Below are 21,984 nucleotides of genomic sequence, written 5' to 3' on the forward strand. Positions count from 1 at the left end.
AAGGTTGGATGGATTTGCAAAAGTGGCTTGCGTAGTTTTCCTTCCCTTCTTAAATTATGATCCACAAATATTAACATGGGCATGCTAACATCTAGTTTGATTCTGAATGTTTCCAATAAGTCCTTTCATCTTTTCTACTAAAAAAAAAAAAAAAGCCCTCTCATTTTTTGATGTTAATGGGGAGAGGCATCCATCACTTATTGTAGGTGAAAGATTCAATACTTGCACTTAATGACCATTTACACAATTTTAGTCTAAAAATTGTCCACTTATTCTATTAAGAGTTTTTTACTCCCATCTCAATCTAATATCTATTGACAGTATTGCCCTCATTTTAATTAATAAATTACACTCATCTCTCTCTCTCACTCACGCTCCCCTCCCCTCCCCTCTTCGATCTATTCTCTCTCTCCTCCCCCCTCACCGATTTCTCTCTCTCTTTCTCTCAACTCGTCTCAGACTCTCTCTCTTTCTTCCCGGCCGAGTTGACTCAACGACCACCGTCAGCCTCGAAGATGCAAAGTTCACCAACCTCTGTCAGCCTCGAAGATGCCGGATGAGGAATGGACGGCGATTGACATATGAGGCGGTCGGGGATGGAGATTTCGGCGTCCCCGCACCAGATCCAGAAGGGCATATTGATCAAGAAGCAGCACGCCCCGATCCCCGACGCGGTGGCACGTTACCACAAGCACGAGCTTCCAGGACCAGTAGCTGTTTTAGGGTTGGATTCCATTGGGAACTTCTCGGCTGAGTTGCAGAGGCGGGTTGGTGATCAATATAGCAAATCATCCCCCTATTGCGTCAGTTGGGCTTCGTCATCATCCCACTTCTCTTCTTCTTTTTTTTTTTTTTTTTTTCCCCCTCCTCTTTCTGGTAAAATGCGTAGGAAGCCTCCAACGTCATCCATGTTGTTGCGGTGCGGTGGTTTGTTTCTCCAAAAAATTGGCCGATTTCAATATGGGATGTTGCTAGTAGTGATTGTTTTTATGATTTGGTTGGGCAACAATATGATTATTAGGGGGCGAAAAAACGATTATTGGAAGGCAATAATAAGATATTATTGGGGGCCAATAAAAAGATTATTGTGGGGTAATAATAAGATTATTGGGGGGCAATAAAGTTGGACGCCAAATTTCGGTCACTGATTCCGTTCACCGGTCCGATCACTATAGTCCGGCGGCCGGTCACCGGAATCCCGCGACAGCCTACCGGAGTCCGGCAAAGTCTCTCTCTAAGTGACAAAAGAAGAGGGCAAAATTGTCCTAAAAATAAACAAAAATAAAATAAAAAATAACTTAATTGGGTATTAGGGAAAAATATATATATAATATTATGTAAGTGAATAATCTTTTAGAGTGTTTTGGTAAGTGGGGTTAACTAACCCTAAAGTTGTGTAAATGGTCATTCGGAAGGATCCTTCTTAAAAAAGAGAGAGAGAAAAAAAAGTCTGAAGGAGCGGAGGGTTTAGCAGCTTCTCTACGTGGACCCAAACCTTTACATTGTCTCATCGTCAATAAACCCTAAACCCCCAAAAAATCCCCAGCTCGGTTATCATTTCCATCGGATTCGGATCGTCTCAGATGGCGTTCATGTCTAGCTTCCGTCGTGTTCTTGGCGGATCGGCATCTGCTCTTCCATCCCAATTCGCTGCCATTCGTCACAACACAACCCTCACATCCCCTAAGCTATTCATCAGCGGTACATTTCATTCTTCACTCTCGATTTTTTCTTTGTTATATAATTCCTCTCACTGTGATTGCCCTGTAAGAAAGTTGATTGAATTTGCTGAAATGCTTTGTTTCTGTGTGTTAATTATTGCAATATGTGTATTTGGGTTATTCATTTTGATGGGTTTCTTTCTTTTTTGCTATGGGTAAATATTGGTGTATGGTTTCCTCCCAACTGATGCGAGCTCTAGTAGGCCTATTTGTAATGCGCATTCTTGTGCCTGTTTTGAGTGTTTATAGTCCTTGAACCTAGCTGTCCTGAATTTTGAGTCTTATTCATTGCCACAGCCATCAGTGTTCATTTTTGGTTTTCTGATTCTTAATCTTGCTTGGTTGGAAGCTTTAGACTAATGGGTTCCTACTTGTTGGGTTGATTTATATTGTTATATGCAGTCTGTTTACTGGAAGATCGTGAGAAGTATAGTGTTTCTAGTTTTAAGGCTGTTTTTAATCCCTAAATCAGAGTCGCAATCAATGTGGCAGTGTTATTTGGCCGTACCGAGTTGAAGATTTTAACCCTTAAGAATTTGAGATTGCCAGAAGTTAGAGCATTCACCAAATTCCGATGCGATACAAAGATGTCGTCATATCGTCTTTTACTATAAATTTGAGAGAGATTCGTAAATGCTTCTATTAATATGTATAGAGGTCTACTAAAGATCGTACTCAGTTATTCATTACACGACTTTTTCGAATGACATGCGATGAATCTGAAGCATAATTGTTTTCTTTGCAATGAACAGGACTTTCGAGATTAACAACTGATGAAAAACTTAAGCAGACGTTTTCTGAATTTGGGCAGATTGAACAGGGTAAGAGACTTGTTTCTTTTGTCCTAACTTCCTCTCCCTTTCTTGGGTTGCTTCTATAGTTAACTTGCATTTCCATTTATGATTCTGCAGCAAAAGTGATAACCGATAGGGCGACTGGAAGATCAAAGGGGTTCGCTTTCATTACATACTCAACGATTGAAGAAGCTGAGAAGGCAAAAGAGGGAATGAATGGTAAGTTCTTGGATGGGTGGGTCATTTTCGTTGATCCTGCCAAGCCTAGGGAGTATAGACCCCCACCTCAAGCACAGCAAGAGTCTTCTGATAATGGTTTCAAAGTAAACAAGACTATTGGATGGTGTGGATGATTTCGTTGGTTACTCGGTGGATCTCATTGTGATGAAAGGAAGGCAATTTAAACATTATAACTCATTGCTATTTGTATTAGTATGAACAAACTTTTAGGCGATTATTTTGAACAGGTAGACCTTGCCAACCTTGTTCTGTATGGGTTTCATTTTGGCCTCTGTTGGACTACTTCAGTGCTTTAATATATATGCCAATGTAGGCTCTTTCTTTTGTGGCTTCATACTTTAAATATCTTTTCTGCTCAGTGCTCAACCCTTTGGGTCTACTTTCATTATCTAAGTTGGACAAATTTCCGTTTAATACGAGGACATAGCATCTTCACCATACAATTCAATTCAATGATCAAATCGAATTTCTCTTTGTTGTTTGACAAACTGTATTGATCAAATCGAATTTTACTTGTTGTTTGACAAATTGAATATCCAAATAGCTTTGAGTTTGTCTAATTTGTTTATTTTTTCTTTTACACAAGTAAGCGACTACATGACTTGTGACCTAATAAGTTTTTATTCCGTAAATGAGAGAACATAATGACCGATTGAGAGAACATAATGACCTACGAATTTTTTCTTTATCTCAAATGATATCTGAAGTATTGCGCTCTTACCAAATATAGCATTTGGATATCGATCGATCGGACATCACGTGCTGTTTCCACTATAGTATATAGTCGCTCCTGCTCGAAACGTGAAGGGCGCATCTGTCAATTATGACACGACCCGATAACACGACTTGAAACCCACACGAAATAAAGCGGGTTGAACCCGCACGATTAAAAAGCGGGTCGTCCGTGGGTCAACCTGCCATGACCCATTTAATAAATGGGTCGGCCATGGGTCAATCCGCTAACACGAAGTGAACCCGTATAACCCAATTATGCTGTACTTCTACTTGAAATTTTAGACGTTGGGAGTATTTGATCGGGTGTTTCTTAATGTACCCAGCAAATTTCTATGTAGACCCAGCAAATTTATTTGTTTATAAATATTTCTAATTAAATCACCTAAATTCCCATACTAACCTTTTCTTGTACCCAGCTAAAGAAACAAGCCAACGAGGTGATGAAAACTTCCCAGCTTCAAACCAATCTTCTTCGCAAAACAGAGATCGCTCAAAATATATTGTACTAAAATAGCAAGTTATGACCAGCATCTATCATGAATATAAAGGAAAAGCTTATAAAGAAAAATCACGAAACAGGAAGCTAGTACCGCGTGACTACAAGATTAGCCAGACTTCGGTTGGTCAGCTTCTGGAGGTTACAATGACTCTTGGCTCAATGGCTCTGCTCGTCTCATGCTGGTTTCAGATCTTGATTACACAATGGTAGATTCCCTTTTACCTGCTTATTGCCCATTCATGGTTTCTGATTATTATTATTATTATTGTTTTTGTTATTCAGGTGGATCATGATGACCCTCGAAACACTTCCCTTCTCCGGTTCAATGCGCTATGGGAAGCATATTATCGCCATGATTCTCTGCTCGTATTTTCAACCGGAAGATCACCTCTATCTTACAAACCCTTGAGGGATGAGAAGCCCTTGTCGACGCACGATATTACTATCATGTCTGTTGGAACTGAGATTATCTACGGTGAGGGTGACGCAATGCTACCCAATGATGGTTGGCAACACTATCTCAATCACAATTGGGATAGAAATATTGTTGTCGAGGAAACAACTAAGTTTTCTCAACTAACTCCTCAGTTACCTTTTTTAGACCAAACTCAGATTCTTAGGTTGCAGCTAGTGTGACAACATAGACATTCATTATCGGTTAAGAATTTCAAACTGAGCTTGAAATTTATGTATCTGAATTCTATGTGCTGGAGCAGACAAGCAATCTGCAATTGGGGTTAAGCGAATCACGAAGACGACGCAGAGTTTCCATCACTATAGTTTCTTTGCTGGGTACAAGATAAGGGCAGTTTGGGAAATTAGGTGGTTTAATTAAAAATATTTATAAATAAATAAATTTGCTGGGTCTACATAGAAATTTGCTGGGTACATTTAGAAAGACCCTATTTGATCATAGGATTAAACAATTTGAAATATTTTACTTTATAATTATTAGATTAAATTATTTATGAATTATATATAATTATTTATATTATTTGTTTTGTGGAGTTTTTTAGCGAATTTAATCAATTTATGCATTTTTTTAGTTAAATGGGTCACATTATTAACCTTAAATGAGTCATTTTGTCTAACACTACACGACCTATTTATTAAATGGGTTAAGCGAGTTGGAAATGGGTAACCCGTTTAATAAATAGGTTGAGTTTGAGTTTAAATTTTTGACACTATTATTAAAGAGAAAAATGCATCAACAGTCTCTCAACTCTTGTGCACCAGCCAATTTGATACCCACACTCCTAGTGCTATCAATGTGATACTTGAACACTTATTTTGCTATCAACGACATGCATCTGTTAGAAAGGGTAAATGACCAATTTACCCTTTCTTTTTGCTAATTGCCAATTTACCCTTTCTCTTTTTTACCAATTTACCCTTTCTTTTTGCTAATTGCCAAAAGAGAGAAAAAGAAAGAGAAAAATAAATTAGCAAAAAGAAAGGGTAAATTGGCAATTTACCCATTCTTTTTGCTAATTGCCAATTTACGTTAGAACAATGACGTGGCAAGCACGTGGAGACAATAACGTCTTTTTGCTAAAAAAAGAGTAAATGACCAATTTACCCTTTCTTTTTGCTAATTTATTTTTCTCTTTCCGGGTTTAGAAGTCAGTATGGTTTTTGCTAGGGCTGTCAATAGGTCGTATCGGGTTGGGTTCGTGTCAGGTCAATGTATTTGTGGTGTCGCAAGAGACAAACTCAAACCTAACCCATTGACCCGACACGAACCCAATCTGATACGACCCATTAACAGTCCTAGCAAAAACCCTACCGACTTCTAAACCCGGAAACCGCAAAACACTGTTTTTCAAATTCAATTTCCAGAACGCAGTAATTTCCGACTCCGGTGCCAAGATGTATCTATGTCTTCCTCACTACGTCTCCATCAAATTTCCTGCATTTCACTCTCCAAAGGTCACTTTTGACTTTTCGCTCCAAAACTCTACTCTCTAATCATCTATCCCTCTTCTTCATTCTGATCTCATTTTCGTTTTGCTTCGTCTCAGATGGACTTCAAGCTTCGCGCCGTTTCAATGTCGGCAGAGGAAGTCGCTAATCACGTTCCGGCGGCTCCGATTTCGCTCCCTCAAGGGCCTTGGAAGCAGGTGAGCCTTCTGAACGACGCCGTCTTGGATTTACTGGCTAGTCAATTTTGTTTGACTGTAATTCTGTGTGAGTTTGTAGGTTCCCGGCGGAGTTACGGCGGCAGAGGGATTCAGAGCTGCTGGTTTATACGGCGGTTTGCGCGCCAAAGGAGATAAACCTGATCTTGCACTTGTCACTTGTGACGTTGATGCCATTTCTGCTGGTGAGCTGTGCATTTTCTTTGATGTTCTTAGTTCAAATTAATAGTCTCTTAAGCTGATTAATGTGTTGATAGTCATGGTGTTTTCGTTTTCGTTTACTTGTAGGATCATTTACTACAAATGTGGTAGCAGCTGCACCTGTGTTATACTGCAAAAGTATATTAAACACTTCGAAAACGGTATGCCAGAGTATATTGTGATTTGAGTGCTTCGTTTATTTATTATTCGGTGATGATGAGAGTGATCAACTTGTTGTTTGGGGGTTTCTTTGGTGATTTAATTTCGCGATCGGATAGTTGTGTTAGTCATGGATACTGTTTCTCTAATAAAGACCACTAAGGTGATATTTCTTCTTCCTGAAGACTGACATAGATTAAGCTGCTCAAAATTCTTGGCTTTTGAATTATTCATGGAATGATCACATCCATCAAGTTCTGTCTTCGATAGCTATGGGTTTAAGAATATTGGTTTCACTTTTGCTTATACTAAGTAGGTTGAATGTCGAGTTTTTAACTTAAGTGGGGGTCAGAACTTTCGTGACCTTGAACTGCAACTTTCTGATAGGGGTGATTTTTTATGTGATAATTAGGAATCAGTGAATCATACTCTCCTGGGTCCACCTTGAATATTAGTTTTTATCTGGCGACCAACTTATATGTTTAGTCTGTATATATATTTGTAATGTGTTTAATAATACTTCTCATGTTTTAGTTTTGTCATAATCTGCTAATGACAAATTTTTACAACTTGTTAGGCACGGGCAGTTTTGATAAATGCTGGCCAAGCCAATGCAGCAACGGTAAGCTTTCAGAACAACAAGATGCTCTGTAACTTCTTTCTGTATTGTGTTTCATTATCAATGCAGTAGGATTTCTTGATACATGTGCTCAGTTTGTCATTTATTTTGTCCTCCATATATTTGGGATTTGAGTCACTCACAAATATGTTGTTACTATTCTTCGTACATGGCTAAGAAACTTTCCAATCTTGTCCAGGGTGATGCAGGTTATCAAGATGTAATAGAAAGTGCCAGCAGCCTTGCTAAGGTATGTGACATTCAGGGTGACAGATATGTCAATCTCATAGATATTCCTGCATAGGCTGGTTTGGGATGTCATTGTAATTGTGAATCTTTGACCTTAAGCTACTTCAAATAAGGCCAGAGGAAGTGCTGATTGAATCCACTGGCGTGATTGGGCAAAGAATAAAAAAGGTAACGTCTAGCAACTCCATGCCTATTTCCTTATTATGCTAACCAAACTGATGTGCACAGTATTTCTTGGAAGAGTAAACAGATCAGCTAAAATATTGCATGAAAAATTTGTAGACATATAATATGACCTGTTCTGTACAAAATGATTCATTCTCTAGGCCTCATATGCAGGAAGCACTTTTGAACTCTCTTCCAAACCTGGTGAAATCACTATCACCGGCAACTAAGGGGTAAATATTATACTTATCAACTTAACCCAGATAATTAACATATTTTCTTGAATTAGATACCTGTTTATTTATATTTTCGCCAGTACCTATTCTGTTTAGTATCTTTGACGTGTTTTTTTTCTTCTCTCTGTTCCTGCTTTACTTCTTTGTCGTGAAGCAAAGGGGATTAATAAGTAAGTTTGTCTTGTTCTGCAGAGCAGATGATGCAGCAGTGGCAATCACGACTACTGACCTTGTTAGCAAGAGTGTAGCAATTCAGTCTCAGGTGTGAAGATCTTGTATCCCGTATGTATAACTGCAATATTGAAATTAAGTTAATTGCTGTTAGCTGTAGAAGCTTTGTCTTGTGAAGATTTATAAGTACTATTTCAGTATCCTGTTTTATTTTAGTTTGTAGAAAATCAAAATTCTTGAAATCTGAAACTTATAGCTATGACCTTGCTAGAAACCAGTCGGGTCCTAACAGAAACTCGTGAATTCATCAGGTTGGCGGGACGAACATAAGAGTTGGGGGAATGGCAAAAGGTTCCGGGATGATCCACCCAAATATGGCTACCATGCTTGGTGTATGTGTCTTCTGATGCTTCTTTCTTGATGTTGTTGAGCAGCTCAAAACATCAACTGAGTATGATAATTACCTGGAACAGGTAGTAACAACTGATGCCGTGGTTAGCAGTGATGTTTGGAGAAAAATGGTTCAAATTGCTGTAAATAGAAGCTTCAACCAGATAACAGTATGTAAAGAGTTCTCTTAACTCAATTGATTAACATCATAACTTAGTGAGGTTAGAACTAAGATTCCCACCTTGTTGCAATATGTTTCTTAGTATGATAACCCACTTCAGGTATGGTTTGCTCCAGGTAGACGGAGATACCAGTACCAATGATACTGTCATTGCCTTAGCTAGTGGGTTGTCTGGATCAACCAAGATATCAACCTTTAACAGTAATGAGGCAGTACAACTTCAAGCATGTCTTGATGTGGTGAGTGCAGCTCAATTTGACTCTTCTGTACCTTGCCTGACATTTATTCTTCAGCGCCAATTCTTGGGATTCAATTTATGTAAATCGTAATGTATTCATTTTCCAGGTAATGCAAGGTCTTGCCAAATCAATAGCTTGGGATGGAGAAGGAGCAACATGCCTAATTGAGGTGCGCAATCTTTTGAAGGATATTTGTACTAACTGAACCTCAATCAATACTGTAATAACTTTCCTTCCGAGTATAACACAAAGCTTAGCAATGCAAATAAAAGTGCATAAAAGTAGAAATCTGAAGCTAATCAGTGTGATTTTAAAATAATCGAGTCTTAATTTTTGTGATCCTTTAGGCTTTAAACCTTTTCATACGCTACTTAATCTTCATCTTTAAAATGTTTTCCACGTTGCAAAATTTCCCTCTTGCTGTAGTTTCCCTGTTCTTCCAAATTTGGAATTTGAATCTTGTATCTCAATTTGTCATGTAAAATGCTCAATGAGGGATCCGTTTACATGAGTACCAGATATGCAGTTATTTGTGCTCTCTTTAACTGAGGTCTTTCATATATGACTTCATAACTTTGCTAACCCAGACTTAGTTTTGCAGGTCACAGTGACTGGTGCAGGCAGTGAGGCTGAAGCAGCAAAGATAGCGCGGTCTGTGGCATCTTCTTCGCTTGTTAAGGCATGATATCCCAACTCTATTTTTTGATGTTTCTATACTGAAAATTTTACTGACTTTTGAAAATGTCAACAGGCTGCTGTATATGGAAGAGATCCAAACTGGGGACGCATCGCCGCTGCTGCAGGCTATGCGGGTATTTCTTTTGATCAAACTAAGCTTCGAGTATTGCTAGGTGATACTCTGCTGATGGATGGTGGGGAACCACAATCCTTCGACAGGTAACAGAAAGGATTCTCGTTGACTTTTTTCTAATTGAATATTTGGACTGGACAAAGAACTGGGTTCATCTAGTTACACATTCCTACCATATTGCTACTTCTATAACTCCTTCCACTACCTACATACAATGCCGGTCATCACTGAGGGTGTTGTGGAAGGAGAATTTGTATACCATTCCAATTGGAGATTGTTATTTTTGGAACAAATCATGAATTTTCTTTTAAAGAGCTTGTGTGATTAAGTTCCCAATAGTCTGTTTCACATGTCGTTGGAATTGTTTCACTGTTCAATTGTGCTCAGATATGAAGTGTTGGTTGCTGTATGTATGTGACAACTAATACATTCAACTTTAGTTTGCTAAAAGATGTTTGATTCAGTGTTGAAGCACATTGTACTTTACAGCAAGTCACCTGCTCCTTTTTCTCATATCCAAAATTTAGTAGTTTGAGTATTTGGATTTCTTTTCAGGGATGCGGCTAGTGCCTACCTCAGGAAAGCTGGTGAGATCCATGGCACAGTTGTAATCAACGTAGCTGTCGGTAAGTTTCTGATCAGTGTTTAGCATATGCAAAGTTAATTTGTCTGATTGAGACCCAACAAATATAATTGCAATACTTCTTCCATCTGCCTGAGTACTAGTTTTGACAGCAAACCTCAAAATCTTAACTCACTTTGTAGATCTTTCATGTATCACTACTCTTATCGTTTTTGATATGTCTGTTCCTTTCCGACAGGTGATGGACCAGGACATGGTCAAGCATGGGGCTGTGACTTAAGCTACGATTACGTCAAAATAAACGCCGAGTACACAACATAGATTTACTCATTTTCTCTTTATGCCACCTAGTATTAGGGCTAGTTTGGGATTGATGTGACTTTAAAAAAAAACTGTTGTTGCTGTGTTGTGAGAATAATATGCTGTCAGTGACCTATAACTTTCAATTAAAGTTGCTTCTTATTTATTTACCAAACACAATAAAATCTAAAATTTTGAACAAAAGCTGATTTTTTAAAAAGTGAAGCAATCCCAAATAGGGCCTTAGACTTCTCGACACACTTTTCAGTTTCATTTTCATTTTTAATCCAAAAGCACTTCATATTGAGTTGAATGTGGAACACTCAGCAGCCTTTTAACGCAGCCATATAGTATCCAGTCTGTAAGAATTTATGATAATAAATTTACCTCTAGTTACTAATTTAATTACCTAAAACCATGTGCGATGAATACAAAACCTACATTTGGAATTCTCAGATTTAGTAATAATCTTGAATTTTAGCCATTGCATTGCTCTTCATACTTTTAATAGCAGTGCACACTGGTAGAATAATTGATCATTTGCTTAACCTAGAGCTCTTCCACACTCTTTGACAAAGTAAAAACTCCTTTTATCTTATCTCAATCGTCCTTCTCGGATATTTATTCGGCGTAAAAAGAGAAGGAAAAGAAAAACATGACTATTTGATAAGGTAAAAAACTGAAAACTCCTTCATTTTATCTTCTTCATTCTTTTTCGGATATTTATTCGGAGTAAAAAAAGAAGAAGAAAAAATGTGTAATAAATAGTGAGCCCTTTTGGACGACTAAACATGACTTGTTGACAAAGTAAACTTTTTTTTTTTGGTACAAAAAGTAAAAATGCCGTTAACTTATCTCATTCATTTTTTTCGGATATTTATTCGGAGTAAAAAATGGAGAAAAAGAAAAACGTGACCATTCAACTAGGTGAAAAAACTAAAAACTCTTTTATCTTATCTTTCATCATTTTTCTCGGCGATTTATTCGGCGTAAAGAAGAAGAAAAGGAAAACGTGTAATAAACACTGACCTATTTTTGGACAACAACAAAAATCTATCCGTAAATTTTGTGAGAGACAAAAATCTAATGCAGGTCTAAGCCGAACGTTGACCCGGCCCAATCCACCTAAAAATCTCCCCTCTTGATTGACCGACCGATAGGAATCCGAGGTGGCAACGTGGACGTCCCTGATTCGATCTCACAAACCGCCACATGTCTCGGGTCCATTTTGACCCAAATTTCCCGTCTTCTTCTTCCTATAAACGAACAACCAAAACCCCCAAATCCCCCCCAATCCCATCCTCTTCTTCTTCCTCTGATCCATTTCGCCGATCTCGTTTGACTATGTCTCTCTGACCCGATAACCCGACCCGATCGTTTCGTTATTCTCGATGCTCTGAACTAAACCCCCTTTCGATTCCAACACCAGCCAGAAGAAAAGCTAGCTTTTTCTTGTTCGCCATTGCTTCCCGATCTGGATAACGCACGGGCTTAGGGTTTCGGAGAGCATTAAGAAATGCCTTCGGTGCCCGGTCAACTCCTTCTTCGACCCTCGGTCTCTTCTTTGACTTCTTTGCACGGCGGTTCATGCTCTCATCGTCTGAAACGTCTCGAAAAAGGTGATCGGCGCGGCAATCTTAGTTAACATTAGGTTTTTAATCTCTTTTTAGGTGTTTCCTCAGTTGGATTTTGAGAAGTTTTTGGTTGAGAAATCGTTGGAGGTTTTGGGATCGAAGAATTTCTAAAGCTCAGGAAGCTCTCGTCTCGGTTTTTTGAGTTCTTCGTCTCAAGGGTTTTGTAGCTCTAGATTTTTACGAGGTAAAGATCCTAACTTTTATGTATTTTGCATCACTTTCAGGTTAAATTACATGGCTAAGATTGTTATGAGCTTATGAACTTGTAGTTCTGAATGGTCGTATTATTACTTTATGAATTTATCCTCGGTTAAGTTATATATGTATGACCTGGTATTAGTTGAACTAACTTGGGCGTTATTGGAATTATGTAGAATTTGATATTGTAGATGGACATTAGCTCTCTTTGTGGTAAGTCGGTGTTGCAAGATGTAGGCTGCTCTCTGGGTTTGCAGTGCTCTGCGAGCCAAAAGCAACATCCTAGTAGCTCTCTCTGCCAGGATTTGGTACGGAACCTCGAAACTGCTCTTGGCGAGTCTTTGAATATCAAAGAAGTTGGAGAAGAGTCATTGAATGGCAAATATGTTGGGAAAGAGTCCTTTGATGTTAAAGTTGATGGACATGTGGAACATGCTTCTAATAGGGGTGATATTAGCGGCATGGAGAAGGGAAACACATGCGCGGGTCCTAAAGAACATGAGGGAAAATGCAAGCCAATGTGCTTGAACAAATGTGCAACCTTTCCTACTACTAATTTGGTGCTGCCTCCTGATGGTTCCTCAGATGCGGAAGAGGAGGAACCTGAAACAGCTTTGCGTTGGCTATTCGGGGAGGAACATTATAACCAAGGCTACTCACGCTCAGTGTCTTTGCCCGTAAGTTTTGAATGTTCTTTGGTGAAGTCTGTTGATCTGCTAGGATACCTTTACTTTCTTTGATACTATGTTTTCATGCCTTGTTTTCCCATTCAATCACTAGGATTCTGATTCAAGTGTTGTTAGGATCATGAGCTACTAGTAGAGTCTACCTGGCTCCATACATTCCACATTCTACATTTCCCTATTCATTTGTGTATGTGAATCGTTCTATTATATTGGTTTTCTTGTCATATTCAGTAGCCTTTCCCCATGTCCTCATTAAGTCGTTATCTAGCATATCTTGATTGTTCTAAAAGCTACTTTCCTGTATCAGTTACAAGATGAATGATTCTGTGATTACAGTTTAAACCTAAAGGGAAGGTAGAAACTAGAATTAGTTGATCTTTGAATAGACAAGACTTTTGTAATTGATAATTTTGATATGGAAAGTAGATCATTATGCTGTCTTCAAGTAGTTTTGGATGGCTTGAACTGGCTACTTGGAAAGAAATATTGTGATGGTCTACAGTAGAAGAGAAATTTGGGTATCAGATTTGGATACATCGATTGTCCCTATCTCTCTTGTAATGCAATATACAATAGGGAAAACATCACAAATGGTGTATGAACTTTAGACATTTCTACACTTTGGTGTACCAACTTTCATAACTATCAGAATGGTGTATCAAGTTTGCTCCAATCTTTCATTTTGGTGTACGCCGTTAAATTTTCCGTTATCTTTGCCAAAAAAAAAAAAAAATTGACAAAGCTAAAGGAAAGATAACGGAATTTTTTTTTGGCAAAGATAACGGAAAATTTAACGGCGTACACCAAAATGAAAGATTTGAGCAAACTTGATACACCATTCTGATAGTTATGAAAGTTGGTACACCAAAGTGTAGAAATGCCTAAAGTTCATACACCATATGTGAAGATATCCCTATACAATAATGGAAGAGCTTCCTCAGGTCTTTGGCTAATTGATTATGTGTTTTATGCTTTGTGCAGTCTCCTTCAAAGCTTCTTTCTGCTATGAAAGGCAGTAGAGAGAAAGAGGGTTTATCTACTGGGAAACTCACAGTCAAATGGGCCCCTGATGTGTATGATCCCCCGGTTACGTTGATGTCGCACACAGTTAAAAGCAACAAACAGCAGAAGTCTAAAAACAAGAAAAATTGGAAGAGAGATGGAAAGAAGGGGCAAAGGAGCAACACTTCACGAGGAAAGGACAAGAAGCAGTATCGTAAAGGTGGGGCTTCTGAGAGGGGTCACAGATCTCTGGATCCCCGCGAAATGATATCTGACACAAACGATGAATTTGGTGATTTTGTTGGCAGCCGAGAACCACCTTCTTATTGTGGGAGTTCCTTCTTGAAAAATTCGCTCACCAACATGCATTACCCAGTTGCAGAAGCCTTGTGAGCAACATATTTTTCGGAACATCTCTCATCCTGCTGCATTGTACATAAATAATTTTCACGAACTGGTTTTGTTGATTGGTGACTGAAAAACTTGTAACAGTCTGCTACTCGATGTGTGTCCACGCAGTCCTGACCCAGTGTGGCGATCTGTTTATTATTTTTATGTATAATGTATATTGCTTATGTTGTTGAACCGAATTGTGTTGGGCTGGCTTGTTTGCATTTGGATTGGTACTTTAACCTATGATTAAAGGCTTATGTGTATAAACTGTGGTTGCTTGTGTTCTTCTGGATCTGGAACTTGTTGGTTTCCAAGTGTCATTGGTACTTTTATAGATGATTAAGAGGCTTAGAAAAGGTTGCTTTTGATCTTAAAGAGCCTACTTAATGAACCTTATAATGTAAAGTTTTGCAGAAACCGGGTGAAAATTTTATCCCGATAACTTCAGTCACTTTGAGCTCTGTAATGTTCATTTGGTGGTGGCGGAACCTCTCATTTCATGCCCTGGAGTTTCTGAAATTCAGTGTAACTGTGTGATTCTAAGATTAGTGTTTTACTGGGAACGAAAACGATTTTATTGAATGCCAACAAAAATTTTGTAGATGGAGGACATGAGTCGAAGCCTATTAAGCGTGATAGTAAAATGAACACTTCTCGTATTCAAATTTTTTTTGTATGTTTTTTTCTTTTTCAAAGAGGGCAAAAATCAATCAAGATGGAAATATGAGTGTGTATTTGGTGGGGTGGCAAGACAATGACTTCTCATTTAGGGGGTCAAGTGTTCGAGTCCCATTTGAAATTAGTTCTCACACAGTAAGCTAAACATACGAAAACAACGAATGAATGCAATGATTAGACTCTTAAGGGAAGTTTTACGGTACATTACTTGATTTGATTAAAAAGAAGACTAGCTCCATTCATTAGTAGACTAGTATGTGACTACTTTATTTCTATATCAAATTAGTCTAATACTGCATCGAATTAAGTCTACTTCTGCATCCGTAAAACTTTATTTAGAACTAACTCACATGCTAGTTTATTAATGAAGAAAGTTATTTTACTTCTCATTAAAATTAATCTACTTGATACATCGATACATTATTGTATCGTAGATGAACCTAATTCTAAAACAAATTTCTTCCCTTATTTGTTTCTTCTCTCTTTGTTCTGTTGCACTAATCTTTTCTTATCAACACTCTTACTTCATAGAAAAAAAAGAAGAAGAAAAAAAGTAAAAAGTAAAAATATTTAAAAACCTCTTGAAACGACAAGACTAAGTGAACAAAACGACCGGCATTGGAAATGAATGAAACAGTGGGCCCAATTATCAACATTTGGAGCACCACCATGTGACCAGCGTCTTTGTCACTATTTCACTCCCTTTGTCCAACCTCACCATACTCGTGCATCGCCAACTCAGTTTCTCCCACAGCCGTCCATCTCGCCAATCCAACGGCCCACCGTCCCCGACCTCCAAACCATGGTTGATGCTCTAACCATACCCAGTATATAACTATATATTTATACTCTCGAGTCTGAGCTCCACTTCCCTCAAATTTTACTTTATTACTTTTTCGCTGTTCAATTCCAGGCCGAGGTTTGAGCTATGGAGACCGGAGGCAAGTTCAAGAAGGGCGCCGGAGGCAGGAAGGCCGGCGGTCCCAAGAAGAAGCCGGTGACCCGGTCGACCAAAGCCGGACTGCAGTTCCCCGTCGGAAGAATCGGCCGGTACTTGAAGAATGGCCGGTACGCTCAGCGGGTCGGATCCGGAGCTCCGGTTTACCTTGCTGCTGTGCTCGAGTACCTTGCTGCTGAGGTAATTTCACTTTTCAAGCTTCTTCTCTGTTTTTGATTCAGCGGATCAGTTGCTTGGTATATAGTTAGGGTTTCTGCGTTTTGATTAGGAGTTGAGATCTGTGTGCTTGGTGAGGAAATGTGGGAGAATTGGAAGGGAAAAGTTAGGGGCTTGTGATTGTAGAGCTAATTAACTTCAGCAGGGCTCATCTTAGCTTACTTCCAACTGTGAATGTTCATCTTGGTTAGGTTTAGGGAGTTCTGTAATATGTGAATTAGTTCAAATTGACATTGAAATTGGCCCTCTGGAATTTAGGTTGTTTAGTATGTTGCTGAGCTGATATATTAGGTTTGAATTTGGGTTGCATGCTTGCATTCCCTTAATTTTTTAGGGAGGATGAGTTGTTAGCAGGATCCCTTGTTGATAGGAATCGAAAGGGATTGCATAGTTGGGGCCACCCGGCAATTTGAGTCAAAGATCTGAGCTTCCTGTGTTTTAGATCCCCATTTAAGAGTCAATCTTTCAACAACAAGCAGAATTGGAAATTGTTGATCGATTTGGCTGTTGTCTTGGTTATTTCTGTATTTTCGGTAATATAGTGTTCATCTATTTATGTGGACATAGTTGAATAACTAAATGATTGCCGATTTGGTAGATTTTTTGTAAAGATTGATCAGAAAATAGAGACCTAACAAATGGATGATTCGTATCATTGAATCGCAATCAAAGTTGGGCCCACGTGTATCCGTTTTGTATATTTCTCGAAAGAAGATCCCTGCAATTTGAGAATGTAAATTTAATACGCGATTGATGACTAAGTTGCTTTATTTCAATATTTCTAGGGTTCTATAATATGTGGTTTGTGCATGCCTAAATTGTTAGACTTGGTTTCTAAATGGGATTCAGCTTCAAGTACATCCTTGTATATAGCATGAAGCAAGTACTATAAGTTGGTGACGACTGATGAGACTGTTTTGCTTAGGTTTTGGAATTGGCTGGAAATGCTGCTAGAGACAACAAGAAGAATCGCATTATCCCAAGGCACGTGCTATTGGCTGTGAGGAATGATGAAGAACTCGGAAAGCTGCTGGCTGGTGTGACAATTGCTCATGGTGGTGTGCTTCCCAACATCAACCCTGTGCTTCTGCCAAAGAACTCTGGGAAGACGGCTGCGAAGGAGCCCAAGTCTCCATCCAAAGCCACCAAGTCCCCTAAGAAGGCGGCTTAGGCTTAACTTCTCTCGGTACTCTGATCTGATCAGTAGTGTATGTGGTAGTCATGTATCTCTGTATGAAATCTACCTGTTTGTATTTCATTTCTAGGGTTGCTCGTCATGCCCTTAGGATTTCATATCATTGTACAAGCTTTATTTCCATTTCCTGTTGAACATCGATCCTTCATTTCAGATGAAATGAAATTTGCCTGACTCCTAAATTATCGCCTGTGAAATTTGCAGTTGGAAATCTGGAATAATTATATAACTAATGTTCTTTTAGGTTGTTGGTTTCGGTTGCATTCTTTCATTCTTCATATTTTCATGCCGTAAAAATAGCCACTGCTGATAACAAATGAAGAGAGCAACTTTTCAATTAAACTTAAAGCTCTTCAGTTGACTTCAGAAATCACATTCTTGACTATAAAAAGATACAAACTTACAAACTCATATTGTTAGAAAACCAACACTAGAAGTTCAGAACAGACGACTACAATGAGAAGCCTCTGGAAAATGAGGCACTAAAGAAATTAAAGTTGCAATGTAAGATCAAATATGGACATAACACATATCATCATAAAGTAATTGATGATTAGCTTAATATCAATCCTAGTTTAACATGGATACAAACAGTAAATCAATACTAGTGACTTAATGAAGTAGTGTATCAATTCATTAAGGATAGTAATCCATTGCTTAGTCGACAAGAAAGGCTACAAGTTGTGATACATTAGGAATCTAATAGTGAAACCTAAACCGACAAGGAATGCTTTAATGGGAAGCTTCTTGAGGTTTAAGTCTCATATATATACAGATGAATTGGTCCCTGATTACTACCACGACTATTGCATATTGTTCTGTCCATTGAGAAGCAAGTTGGTAAGTAACAGAAGACCATATTCAGTGATCGTGTTTAGCAGCTGCATAAGATGGAATCCATGACAGTAATTGCAGAAGGTAAGCCTTAAACCTATTATGATTGTTATGCATATGTTGTGAGCATGTAACTATGGTTTTACAATTGGTATCAGAGCATAGGCTCACAAATATGAAAAATCGTTTTAGGGTTTTGAAAAACAAACATAAAATTTTTTAAGAGTTTTTTGCTTTACGGGTCAAGTAATTGATCAGGTTACTGACCAAGTCACTGGTCATGTAACTGGTCAGGTATCTGACCAAGTAAGTAACTGACCAGGTAACTGACCAAGTAACTGGTCAGGTACCTGATCAAAGGTAAGTTACTTAAGTCGATTGCTGCATCTGGTTAAATATAAAATTCACGCTTCCGCTATGATTTTTTAAGCAGCAAATTGGGGAAAAAGCAAAAACAGGTTTTTCTGTGAAAATTGTTTTCGATTCATAGCATGATAATTAAGTTTTGATTGTGCTCAAGAACCCTAGAAGCATTCCCGGCGTGCGTTAGGTTAGAGTAGATGGTGACCGGATGAAATTTACAATTTCTTGATTGTTCTGTGGATTCTTGGAATCGAATCAATTTTGGTTATGCTTGAATATGCATGTTGAATTGATTGATGATATGGTATTGTATCTGTGATTGTGTAAAATTGTATGAAGAACAGAAATCTCCCAGATTTTGTTTACACGTTAAAGTTGACAGATACAAGAGCTTAATTTTCTTACAAGGATGAATCTGGATAGAATGTAAAGTAAAAGAGCTCATATGTTTTGTGGTTTTCTGTTGGCATAAGTGATTATGATGCACAAAGCATCCTTCATTGATGTTGGCAGAAAACATTGATCAGGTACGTGTAACTGGTCAAGTAACTGACCAAGCAACTGACCAAGTAACTATACCTGATCGAGTAACAAAACTGAAATTGTGTTTTGTGTTTTAAAACTATGCTTCAGTTTTATCTTCCAAAGAAGTGGTTAAGTATGGTTTTAGAATACAAAACAGCAGTATGCATGCTTGATGAAAATAAATACGGATACTTAGAAATTTTTCTTCTGTCTAAAGATGTGGATAAATTTCTTTGGATAACTTGTTTTCATTGAACATGGCATATTGATAAAGAACTCCAGGATATTAAGTTTCTGCTCAAAAGTGATGCTTAATATTGTTTTTGTTATGGACTGACATGAATGCAAGTATGGTGTTTAGGTTTTCTGTATGTTCTTGTTTTGGTTGCTTAAAGCTAAATAAAACACAGAAAACTTAAAATTAATTTTCTTTACAAAATTGAGAACTCACTTGAATTTTGTTTTGCTCCTTAGGTAACTCTTACATGAACTTGAACAGTGTCTTGATGTTAACTGGAACCAACTATAGAGCTTGGCTAGATTCTGTAGAGAACTATATGGGAATGCATGAGAACATAGATTATTGTTTCACTGAGGACAAACCTGAAGAGTTAACTGAAAAGAGCACTAAGAAGGAAACTGATCTTTACAAGAAGTGGTATAGATCCAATAGAATGGCTAAGAACCTCATTCGAACCTCTATGTCTAAAACTGTCAGAGGAAGTATTGAAGAGCCCGAGCTAGCATCAGATTTTCTGGAACACATAGGTGCTAAGTTTAAAGAAAGTGAAAAAGCTGAAGCAGCTAGGTTGACTAAAGAGTTTCATGATTTGAAGTACATGGGTTCAGGGGGAGTTAGAGAGCATATTATGAAGATGATCAATATAAATGGCAGACTTAGGGAACTCTTGATGGGGGTTAGGGATGAGCAGGTAGTGCATTATGCACTACATTCCTTGCCGAACAGTTTTAGTCATCTTAGAACCAGTTACAATTCACAAAAGGGAAACTGGACTTTAGATGAACTTATATCCATCTGTGTGGATGAGGAATCTAGGATCAAGGAAGAAAAGGAACCTGCTACGACCATTAACCTTATTGAGAAGCCTAAAAGGAAAAAGCCCCAGAATAAGCTCAAGCCTATCAAAGCCATAACTAAGAGTTCAACAGCTGCAGTGGCCAAGGAAAACAGGCCATTCAGGTTCAAGTGCTACTTTTGCAAAAGAGTAGGACACATGAAAAAGGACTGCACTGGCTATAAGAACTGGTTAGCCAAAAAGGGTAAGATTTTTTCTAATACAGTTTTTTCCTTAGAAATTAATCTTATAAATGTTGAACCACAGTCTTGGTGGATAGATTCAGGCTCACCTATTCATATTACTAATTCTTTGCAGGGATTCATAAGGAGGAGAATCCCAAAAAGTGATGAAGTGAACCTGTGTGTAGGCAATGGCATGAGAGTGGCAGTCAAGGCTATTGGAACCTTAAAGCTCGATTTAGGATTAGGAAAATTATTAGTTCTGGACAATGTTTTTTATGTACCTTCCATGAGAAGGAATTTGGTTTCAGTTTCTCTTTTAGTAAAATCTGGTTGTAGACTTGTTATGGATAGTAATGGAATTCTTATTTCTAAAAATTCTGTTCAAATTGGTTCTGGTGTTATTATGAATGATTATTTACAGTTAAATTGTTCAATGGCTCAACAAGAAATTTTACTTGTTGAAAATAACACCAACAGTACTAGCACTTTAACAGGTGTTAAAAGAACCAAACTAAATGAAAAGTCTGCATTTTTATGGCATAGAAGACTCGGCCATGTTTCAAAAGAGAGACTGAAAATTTTGGTGAAAAACAACATCCTAAATGAACTTGATTTTTCTGATCTAACAGACTGTGTTGAATGCTTTAAGGGAAAAATAACTAATACTAGAAAGAAGACTGCATATAGAAGCCAAAATTTATTAGAACTCATACACACTGATATATGTGGACCATTTAGGCATCAAACTATCTGTGGGAATGTGTATTTTATCACATTCATTGATGACTTTTCTAGATACAGTTATATTTATCTACTTTCAGAAAAGGCACAAGCATTGAAAGCCTTTAAAATTTTTAAGTCTGAGGTAGAAAACCAACTAGAAAAGAAAATCAAAACAGTGAGATCAGATAGAGGGGGTGAGTTCTATGGCAAGTACACTGAATCCGGCCAACAAAAGGGTCCATTTGCCTTGTTTTTGCAAGACAATGGAATTAAAGCTCAATATACAACACCCTATAACCCACAACAGAATGGTGTTGCAGAGAGAAAGAATAGGACTCTTTTGAACATGGTTAGATGTATGATGTGTACAACAGGTTTGCCTAAATTTCTGTGGGGTGAGGCTTTAAAAACTGCAAATTATATTTGCAACAGAACACCTAGTAAAGCTATAGAAAAGACTGCTTTTGAGCTTTGGTGTGGCAGAAAACCTAGTCTTCATCACTGCCATGTTTGGGGATGTCATGCAGAAGCTAGGATTTATAATCCAAGCTTGAATAAACTTGATCCTAAGACAATTAGTTGCTATTTTATAGGTTATCCAGATAAATCTAAAGGCTATAAATTATATTCTGCTTATCATTCACCTAGAATTTTTGAAACACATCAAGTAAAGTTTCTAAGTGAAAAAGTTCACAATACAAACCTTGAGGATTTATCCTCAGATTTTGAGGAAATTGTGTCGGATGAGAATATAAGCGTAGCATTGCCTTTAGAACAAGAAGTAACTGATCAAGTCACTGGTCGAGTAACTGACCAAGTAACTGATCACGTACCTATAACTAGTCAAGCAACTGACCATGTCACTGACCGAGTAACTGTCACTGGAC

General features: G+C 38.0%; 5 protein-coding genes across 5 annotated transcripts; all 5 read left to right on the forward strand.

Annotated features, from left to right (window-relative positions):
* Positions 1–1,435: 1,435 nt before the first annotated feature.
* Positions 1,436–3,091, forward strand: LOC133721673 (organelle RRM domain-containing protein 2, mitochondrial). The gene is made up of 3 exons (XM_062148355.1): positions 1,436–1,701; positions 2,474–2,542; positions 2,633–3,091. Exons 1-3 carry the CDS (start codon positions 1,584–1,586, stop codon positions 2,866–2,868), a joined length of 423 nt encoding a protein of 140 aa, XP_062004339.1. The 5' UTR covers positions 1,436–1,583; the 3' UTR covers positions 2,869–3,091.
* A 1,045-nt stretch (positions 3,092–4,136) lies between these two features.
* Positions 4,137–4,625, forward strand: LOC133722830 (probable sucrose-phosphatase 1). The gene is made up of 2 exons (XM_062149693.1): positions 4,137–4,195; positions 4,272–4,625. The coding sequence occupies exons 1-2, from the start codon at positions 4,166–4,168 to the stop codon at positions 4,623–4,625; spliced, it is 384 nt and encodes a 127-aa protein (XP_062005677.1). The 5' UTR covers positions 4,137–4,165.
* Positions 4,626–5,758: 1,133 nt separating this feature from the next.
* On the forward strand, positions 5,759–10,625 carry LOC133721145 (arginine biosynthesis bifunctional protein ArgJ, chloroplastic). The gene is made up of 17 exons (XM_062147679.1): positions 5,759–5,918; positions 6,011–6,109; positions 6,189–6,312; positions 6,416–6,489; positions 7,065–7,109; positions 7,306–7,356; positions 7,455–7,523; positions 7,695–7,753; positions 7,949–8,018; positions 8,239–8,319; positions 8,401–8,487; positions 8,615–8,737; positions 8,844–8,906; positions 9,339–9,416; positions 9,489–9,634; positions 10,104–10,174; positions 10,370–10,625. Exons 1-17 carry the CDS (start codon positions 5,859–5,861, stop codon positions 10,450–10,452), a joined length of 1,383 nt encoding a protein of 460 aa, XP_062003663.1. The 5' UTR covers positions 5,759–5,858; the 3' UTR covers positions 10,453–10,625.
* A 1,077-nt stretch (positions 10,626–11,702) lies between these two features.
* Positions 11,703–14,636, forward strand: LOC133720622 (uncharacterized). The gene is made up of 3 exons (XM_062147033.1): positions 11,703–12,249; positions 12,440–12,940; positions 13,931–14,636. Exons 2-3 carry the CDS (start codon positions 12,455–12,457, stop codon positions 14,342–14,344), a joined length of 900 nt encoding a protein of 299 aa, XP_062003017.1. The 5' UTR covers positions 11,703–12,249; positions 12,440–12,454; the 3' UTR covers positions 14,345–14,636.
* A 1,243-nt stretch (positions 14,637–15,879) lies between these two features.
* On the forward strand, positions 15,880–17,634 carry LOC133722435 (histone H2A-like). Its single transcript, XM_062149331.1, has 2 exons — positions 15,880–16,160; positions 17,122–17,634. Exons 1-2 carry the CDS (start codon positions 15,951–15,953, stop codon positions 17,365–17,367), a joined length of 456 nt encoding a protein of 151 aa, XP_062005315.1. The 5' UTR covers positions 15,880–15,950; the 3' UTR covers positions 17,368–17,634.
* The last annotated feature ends 4,350 nt before the right edge of the window (positions 17,635–21,984 follow it).

Source organism: Rosa rugosa, chromosome 7 (genome assembly GCF_958449725.1).
Source record: "Rosa rugosa chromosome 7, drRosRugo1.1, whole genome shotgun sequence".
NCBI lineage: Eukaryota > Viridiplantae > Streptophyta > Magnoliopsida > Rosales > Rosaceae > Rosa > Rosa rugosa.

What these genes read in the sequence shown, in the direction of transcription:
- LOC133721673 (XM_062148355.1), top strand. Translation starts at nt 1,584, where the DNA reads ATGGCGTTCATGTCTAGCTTCCGTCGTGTTCTTGGCGGATCGGCATCT. An exon ending in CCCTAAGCTATTCATCAGCG is followed by an intron (nt 1,702 to 2,473) that starts GTACATTTCATT and finishes TGCAATGAACAG; the next exon opens with GACTTTCGAGATTAACAACT. An exon ending in ATTTGGGCAGATTGAACAGG is followed by an intron (nt 2,543 to 2,632) that starts GTAAGAGACTTG and finishes ATGATTCTGCAG; the next exon opens with CAAAAGTGATAACCGATAGG.
- LOC133722830 (XM_062149693.1), top strand. Translation starts at nt 4,166, where the DNA reads ATGCTGGTTTCAGATCTTGATTACACAATG. An exon ending in CAGATCTTGATTACACAATG is followed by an intron (nt 4,196 to 4,271) that starts GTAGATTCCCTT and finishes TTTGTTATTCAG; the next exon opens with GTGGATCATGATGACCCTCG.
- LOC133721145 (XM_062147679.1), top strand. Translation starts at nt 5,859, where the DNA reads ATGTATCTATGTCTTCCTCACTACGTCTCCATCAAATTTCCTGCATTT. An exon ending in GTGTAGCAATTCAGTCTCAG is followed by an intron (nt 8,019 to 8,238) that starts GTGTGAAGATCT and finishes TGAATTCATCAG; the next exon opens with GTTGGCGGGACGAACATAAG. An exon ending in ATATGGCTACCATGCTTGGT is followed by an intron (nt 8,320 to 8,400) that starts GTATGTGTCTTC and finishes TACCTGGAACAG; the next exon opens with GTAGTAACAACTGATGCCGT.
- LOC133720622 (XM_062147033.1), top strand. Translation starts at nt 12,455, where the DNA reads ATGGACATTAGCTCTCTTTGTGGTAAGTCGGTGTTGCAAGATGTAGGC. An exon ending in CACGCTCAGTGTCTTTGCCC is followed by an intron (nt 12,941 to 13,930) that starts GTAAGTTTTGAA and finishes TGCTTTGTGCAG; the next exon opens with TCTCCTTCAAAGCTTCTTTC.
- LOC133722435 (XM_062149331.1), top strand. Translation starts at nt 15,951, where the DNA reads ATGGAGACCGGAGGCAAGTTCAAGAAGGGCGCCGGAGGCAGGAAGGCC. An exon ending in TCGAGTACCTTGCTGCTGAG is followed by an intron (nt 16,161 to 17,121) that starts GTAATTTCACTT and finishes TGTTTTGCTTAG; the next exon opens with GTTTTGGAATTGGCTGGAAA.